At 33.0% G+C, this 8,377-nt stretch overlaps 1 protein-coding gene across 1 annotated transcript; it reads right to left on the bottom strand.

The window, feature by feature from the left end:
- Nucleotides 1–19: 19 nt before the first annotated feature.
- On the bottom strand, nucleotides 20–4,892 carry LOC115239348 (xenotropic and polytropic retrovirus receptor 1 homolog). The gene is made up of 4 exons (XM_029813820.1): nucleotides 4,888–4,892; nucleotides 1,595–1,787; nucleotides 1,327–1,460; nucleotides 20–1,255 (listed from the first exon to the last, which is right to left on the bottom strand). The coding sequence occupies exons 1-4, from the start codon at nucleotides 4,890–4,892 to the stop codon at nucleotides 994–996; spliced, it is 594 nt and encodes a 197-aa protein (XP_029669680.1). The 3' UTR covers nucleotides 20–993.
- Between the last annotated feature and the right edge of the window lie 3,485 nt (nucleotides 4,893–8,377).

Raw genomic sequence — 8,377 nt, 5'->3', positions numbered from 1 at the left:
TATAATATAAATATAATATACACATCTGCGCGACTTCTTTCCTCATTATTAAATATATATATATTTAAGTATTTAATAACTGAAAATACTAAATAGTCTTTCTTACAAAAATTATATTATCAATATCCAAATTAATAATGAATAATGGGGAATATTATCTCACAAAATATTTCTATAAAATAGTGGATTAATTGTAATACTATTTTATACAAAATAGTATTATCCAAATAATACAAAGGATTGCTAAATTAAATATTGAATTTGCAAATGGTATGTACATCTATTCTTCTTGCTGCCAGAAAATAATTTATATAATCCAATAAACTGCAATGCATATGACGTAAGTACTGTATGTTCAATACGTATAAAAAAACAGCCTCTAATATTAGTCTATATATTAAGTGTCATTTATCTTAATAGCGTGATAACATCAGACTATGTGATGCATCAATAGTCTATTTTTTTACATTCGTAGAAATATTTATATTTATAATCAATTAAACTTATTATTAAAAAATGGCATTTTTAGAAAAAATTTAGTAGCAATATAGTCAATAAAATCATTGGCAAACAAAATCTTTATCATCAATAACTCATAAAGCATGCAAAGTATGTTTCATGTGATTCATTTGTGAGTATAACTCTTCTTATTATGTGCCTGTAGACTATACAATTCATAAAGTTAATCCAAGCTACAACTCTTTGTATTGGAAGACTCAATGCAGATGCTATGATATTTTGTGTTATTTTAATTTATCGTAAAGTATTTTATGTGACAGTAATATGAAAGGCACTGAGGCTAAGAGTTTCAAACTCATAATATTAAGCTGAAGCATTTGATAATCATCTATATTGTAGCAAAATCAAATATATGTTATTTACGAAATTGTGATTTATCTTCCCTACCTAAGTACTAAATTTCAGACACTTCCAATAGCAGTCTGCAATTGCAGCAAATTAAAAGTAATATTGTACAAAAATTTTGAGCTATATTCAACTTGCATTCGATATATCGATATCTATGGTTTCTTCTTTAAGCAATGCTCGTTTTTCCTCCTTCGCATTGTTCTGTTTTTTACCACCGCTTTTACGCTTGCCCCTATTAAGTACACCATTTTCGTCATCCATCATGCGTAGAATTTGCGTCTGATCAGAACTTTCTATGGGTGCTATCGAGATATCGCGTACGGCACGGAATTTACCACAGTTATTTAAATGTTCGTTCTCCAAACGGAAAAAGTTCCATACAAATCGTCTAAAAACAGTTTTATGATAAAATAGAAAGATGCAAAGAAATTTTCAAATAAATTCAAAAAGTATATTTACCTAAAGACCTCAAGAGGTGCCACGATGGAAGTCATTAAGTCGCTAGAAATGTATTTGCATTCAACAAGAACAAAGCTTGCAATCCATACAAAACGTAGTATAAAATCTTCGATTATTGCAAAGTAATAAAACCACTGAAATACATATAAAATATATAAAATATAAAATATATAAATAACAAATTATATATAAAATTAATACTTTTTTCATTGCCAAATACGTTACAATACGTTGTAAGTCAAATACGTTTAATATACATTTTACTTACAGATGCCGAATAAACCACTTCCTCACGCAGAAAACGATTTTCGCCGGCGTTACTGTCTAAAAGGCCCCAATCCATCTTGAGATCCCATGTGTATGAATATATCGAATTAATAAGGCAACTACATATCCATAACCATAACCATGGATTCTCCCATTGACTTTTATATTCCACTGAAAGTATGCACACATCGTTTCTATATTAATTTTACAAACAATTAAGAACTTTAAAATTTAAAGAAAATTTAAATAAAAATTTTGATAAAATTATAAACATACAATCATTTTGTATCAGGTGATTGCATAAGTTCGTGCCCGATTTAAATATAAACTTCAATAGATTATATTTTAGAGATAACACTTTTATTAATCAATTATATAGTCTCCATTCTTTTCTACAATGGTTTTCCAACGATCTATAAGCTTGTCGATTCCATTTTTGAAGAAAGAACTTGGTTTTTCTTGAAAAAAGTTTGTAAGGTGGTTTTCGACAGCTTCCTCGGAATTGAGATTCTTGCCATTTAAACTATTCTGCAAAGACCGGAACAGATAAAAATCTGAAGGCGCAATATCTGGAGAATATGGCAGGTGCTGTAGAATTTCCCCTTGCAACTCCTGCAGTTTTCGCAGCGTCTGTTGAGCGACGTGTGGCCTAGCATTGTCGTGGTGGAAGATGACGCCTTTTCGATTGGCCAAAATCGGACGTTTTTCTCGAATAGCTGCAGCGAGTCTAGTTAGTTGCTCACAGTACTTGTCCGCCGTGATTGTTTCGCCGCGTCGGAGCAGCTCAAAGTAAATAATTCCCTTGCGATCCCACCAAACACACAGCAACACCTTCATCGGATGCAAGCCAGCCTTTGCTACGGGTTCTGCTCCTTCAGCTGCTGTTTTCCATGTCCTCTTTTGCTGTACGTTTTTGTAGAGAATCCACTTTTCATCGCCTGTTACCATTCGATCTAAAAAAGGCTCTTTTTTGTTACGCTCGAGAAGAGAAAGAGCCACAGTCATACGGTTTAGCTTATTCCTTTCAGTCAGGAGATGCGGCACCCATGTATCAAGCTTGGAAACGTATCCAAGCTTTTTTAAATGACGAAAAGCGGTTTAATTATCGATGTTCAGCCTCTTAGCAATATCTTCAGTTGTAATCCTTGGGTTTCTTTCCACTAAGGCATGCACAATGTTATCATCAATGCCAGAAGGCCGTCCAGAGTGGGGTTGATCCTCCATGTTGAAATCACCATTTCGAAATCTGCCAAACCACTTTTTGACTGTTCGGAGAGCAGGAGCGTGGTCCAAATAAACGGTTTGAATATTTTTTTGTGCAATCCCAACACTCACGCCTTTCCGAAATTTATATAACATTACATGCCGCAAATGCACCTTGTGGTTCTCCATTTTTAATGATTTCTCTTATGCACCAATGGACTTATCTGAACAATGTCTGATGCTAAATTGACATAAGACAACGTCATCTATTCGGTGTAAGCAACAATTACCACACGAAAACAATAGAACTCCGCCATGCAGTAACTTAATGCCATCTATGAAAATCGGGCACGAACTTATGCAATCATCCAATAATTTGTCCTCGATTATGAGTAACAATATTTTTTTGAAGAATCAATTTGTATTTGAAAGTATAAAATAACGCTATATAAATATTAAATAAAACTAAAATCTTGTTACGTGTAGAATTATAATGAGGTAAGAAATGAGATAAAAAAATATTAAAAAGGAACCAAACTAAAAAGAGAATTTCACAAAATCAATATATAACGTGACATAAGTCATTTACGCAAATAGCGTAAATGTTTTTCTCTTACGTTTGTATGCTTAAAAACTTATCCTCATTAGCGAGATAAAAATACTTGTAGACCTTGAAGTTTTTTAATGGCACATTGCGAAACTAAGTCGATCTCTTGCACGTTTCGTTAACAACTACTTTTCATTAACGAACACAGAAGATAAGCGCAGAGATATTCTTCGCAGTAAAAATTTTTCTTTCTAGAAACCAACTAATTTTCCAGCCACATCGATCCCGCTAACGGAATATATCGATTACGATAGATCATATCAACGGGGATTCGCTCATTGACCTTCGGTTATTCTCGTTAAATACCCGTACGTTCGACTTCGAGGGATTTAAACGTATAACTAGGTCAAGCAAGGATAAATGTCGCGACAGAGATTTATGATTATGCATGTGTTGCAACCGAGGGAAACCTCGGACGATGTCAAGTTCGATTCATGCCTGTTTAATAAAAAAAAATTATCGCACAACGAAACATTCGTTAAAATACTTTAATAAAAAATTAATATATGATCTTTTAATAAAAATCGATACATGAGGAAACGTGGAAAAATTAGTTTACAATAGAGAATCAAAGATGAAAACCATATTGAGCACCTTATATAGAACATTATAGAGACCAGGGACACTCTTCGTATATATCTTGTAAATAAACTTTTCAATATTTTTTATGCCTTTAATTCTTGTTTAAAATATAGTTAATATAATCTACTTAATTATATCAAAAACGACTTAATAATATCAAAACAAATAAGAAATTTCTTCGAGGTCTTAACCTGAATTTCTGTAGATTAAGTATTTTTATAAGAATGTGATTTATCGAAGAAATGTCCTCGTTTCTGATGTCATAATGTATATAACAAACTCAAGTAGCACACTGCTTTTAATTGAACTGGAAATTGAACTGGAAATGTACCACTTATCACAACTCTTCCACTTTTGACATTAAATAAATAAACTTCAAGTGAAATATCTGTAACTATAGGAATAACACATTGCTTGAGGGAAAACATGACTTACAGTGAACTGAAGAACACACAAATTTGTATGTGTCACCTATTAATATTCTTGAAACTTAATTAACCTTAATTCGTGACGTTTACGTAGAATTAATCACCAATTAGATGAAAACTACTCCTTCTCTGAACAGGAAACTTTTACTCTCCATCAACTAGTGATTGATCTTTACAAAGAATTATTAGTAACTTGTCCGTGTAAATCAATCATTTTAAATAGGGAATATATAAAATATATTCTCAAGTATATTCTCGATTCGCACGCAAATAAAATAAAACGATATATGAAAATATGAATATTTCTTTTTATGACGGAGTTGTGCCAATTGCCTAGAGTCTAGAGCATTTATGACCTATATCTTGTTTTTAAAGAAAAACATCTCACACAACATATTTTTTATATATTCGGTAAATGTGAGAATATACGAAGGAATAGTTGTTAAAAGATGATTATACCATTTTACAATTTACTCCATTAGTGCAACATTCTACGCGTATATATTGCGTGCTTGCGTAAAGTTGCATTATATCAGCAGCTCTCGCGTTACCTTGCCACGGATATACGTGTAAAAAATGATGCAAACCGAGACGTGGATAAGAAGAGCTTCGCACTTGCAAAACATTTTACTATGCAAATGGTTTACAAAGTACGACAGAAAAACTTACGTCAACATTTCAAAATGCAAATCTAGATCGCGGTGTAAGAGAAAAATATTACTTAAGTAAAGATGGCAGTTCATAAAGAAAAAGATCATACGTAAAATTTTCATAAGAGATAGATTTAAAAGATTTAAAAAAATTCAAAGAAAAATTTTTTCATATATGGTGCGCTTATTTCGAATATATTTATCCAAATTAATCTTTCATCATAAATTTGTCTTTGATTAATCACAAAGATTACGCGATAAAAAGAAAATAAAGACGTCTATATTTTTTCGCGAACGTTCGAGAAGCATCTTATCATCTGGTATTTCTCCACGCCTTCGAACATGTGATCGAGAAAAACTCACCTACGTCACTGATTAACACCTGTCAGAAAGTTCCTTGACGGATCGCGTTTCACGATCGTATAGATTGCGCTTTATTTTCTGGTGGCACTTGCGCTTTATTTTCTGCTGTCCACTGACGCAATCGTCGATACACTGCGCATTTACCGATACGTAAATACGTGAGGATATCGTGCGCGTGTCACGTTATCTATCGCAGTGCTTCGATCGCGCCCACGCTTTTACGTGATTCTTATCGCATGTATACGCATACCAATATGCAATCCGGAACCACAAAGAGATATGTCATATTCATTTAAATATGTCATTTTATTTTTTAAATTGGAAATTATAGCGGCATTATGTGTGTGATATCACTAAAATCTCGCTGTTGCATTATAACTCTTGAAACAAGTAATAAAAACAATATTACCTCTATTTTCCTCGACTTTTTACATAAATCATGAAATATTGCAGTTTTTCAATCTAGATTGTCTAGATTCATCGTACCAAGTCGGAAAACAATGTATTTCTATTTAATTCCTATATATTTCTAATATCTCGAATGTACAGAAAATAAAAATTTATTTTCTATTAATATCAAAAAAAAAAAGGAATCATTGCTCTGAAATAGCTACTGAAATAAATAACGCATGAGTGAAAGACAGATGCAATTCTTTCCATGTTATAAAAAACATAAATAATTTCTGAACGAGAAAAGTACGGTTTAATGCAACAGTGGATGAAAACAAGACTTTTAACGTAAAATTGTTATAAGATCATATGAAATTTATTTATTTCTAACATAAGAGTGTCGACATTGTCAACATATTTTAGTTACGTATCTTGCACTAATGGAGTTTCGTGTCGTTCCGCTTGGCATAATATGCATTAATTAGATTTAGTCAATATCTTATAATTGACCAAGCACTAGACTCAATCGTTGAAACAAAATAAATTCGTGCGTGCATATTCGATACATTCTCGCCTTTCACCTTCTCAATTTAGAGACAGTGAGAACGTAAATTTAAATCGAAAGTTAACCGTTCAAAGCTCGCACCCGCATTATAATTAATCACATCCAACATTTTCCAAGCAAATTATCGCCAAACGATTTCTCAAGTCACTTTAACAAAAACTTAGCAGAGAGAAAGAGAGACTTTCACAAACATAAAAAGTCTAATATAAGCCGGAAATAAAATTAAACACACTTTTCTTTATACTATCTAACTGTTTTGTCTAATTATCCAAATTTTTGAACCTGTAACGCCTATTTCCTTGAATTAATTTTAAAAAATTGGCTACACATAGATGTGTGACTTCCGGAAAATAATAAAAGATCAGATATTACAACCGTAGCGAAAATAAAGCATCTTTTCATTCATGTCCCGCTCTATTAACCGCATCCTGTGCCTATATTTAATTCTACCGTTTGTGCTTTGTGTATTCTGCTCGGAATTAGTCGGTCATGTATTTGTGTGAAGGAGCAATAACGGACTGTCGAGCTGTATGGATCGCAGCGGGTCGGTACATGGTCAGGTAAGATGTTTTTCAGGACCAAAATCTGAGAAAGGATACGCATCCTGTCGTAGTGCCCGCGTAGTTTCCTCGTGTTTTCGACGGGCAGCTGCTACGGTATGGACCGGATGCGAAAGAATACTCTCAAGAAAAAATCTAATTCTATTATTTCGACTTTATCTTACCGTAGTCATATGCAAAAACGTAGATGCGTAAATTCCATGTAAAAAAAAAAGATGTAACACTTCTAATATGTTATGTTAACGAATGATAACGAAACATAATAAAGATAACGACAGCAAAGATAAAAGTCGCGTGACACAATTTGAGCACATATCGCAGATGATATTAATTAGTAATCTAAATAAGAATTATGTCACGTTGACATTTAGAGTATGTTTAGAACATGTTTTATGTATTCAATTTGTATTTGGTTTTTAAGTCTACTAGCTTTTTTATTAGGATACAAAGAACCTATTATTTATATATCAATTAGGACATTTAAAAAACGATAAATGTTTGAAAAATCCGTTAGTTCCTTCAAACGCTTTGTGAAAAAAATTTAATCCCTTTAGAAACTTAATTTTTTTAAATTAATTTCTTAATTAAGCTCTTTAAAAACTTTATTTTTTCAAATTAATAATTTAATTAAGCTCTTTAAAAACTTTATTTTTTTAAATTAATTTTTTAATCGTTATATATCCATAAAAGAGCTTAACAATTCTATAAATTTAAAATTTCTTTTATACCCACGAATTATTACATTTAATAATCTGAAATTAAATTAAAGATTTCCTTGATAATAATATCGTTCGATCATTACGATCAAATTTATATCATCATACTTTTATACACTTTATCATCTCGCACATCTTTTGTAAACGTGAGACATCGTTTTCACTTTTTAGAACGTGTTTGACAACGAAGCAAGCCTGTACTCTTCTCTATAACTCATTTATCTCCCTTCTACTTCCTTCCATTATGTCGTTTCCGTGCAGTTCGCGTAGGAGGATCCATAACATCCTCTTCTCTCGCCGACGTCCTCCTCGGGATCGTCTCGATTCGCAGGACTTGAACGTTTCAGGGTCCATCTCTCTAAGCTGATTTTTCTCCCTCGTCCCTCTCCTCACGAGACATCCGAGGCGTAAAACGAAACAGCCGGCGAACCGGTTCAAGAATTTTTCGTCGGTTCCTCGTCCCGGACTTTAAACCGGTATCTCGTCGCAAGCGCACGGCGCGCAAAGCGCAACGCGTAAGCAGACAGTTCTGCAAGCCGCGTGCGCGTTTCGCAAATCGCGCGCGACATGCGTTCCACGCAAGGCTGGCTCGATACTTGTCTCATGAGAAGTCCGATTCAACCGTACTAGATGTATCATAAAATGCCAAGTCGGCACCAATTTTGTTTTTTTATATAAATTCGCCAGATAAAAAGAGAGAGAAAGAGAGAGAGAGAGAGA

This window comes from Formica exsecta, unplaced genomic scaffold (genome assembly GCF_003651465.1).
Source record: "Formica exsecta isolate Colony F162 unplaced genomic scaffold, ASM365146v1 scaffold38, whole genome shotgun sequence".
NCBI classification, from domain to species: Eukaryota; Metazoa; Arthropoda; class Insecta; order Hymenoptera; family Formicidae; genus Formica; species Formica exsecta.
The sequence above is the reverse complement of the archived record's forward strand: the minus strand, read 5'-3'. Positions and strand labels throughout refer to the sequence as shown.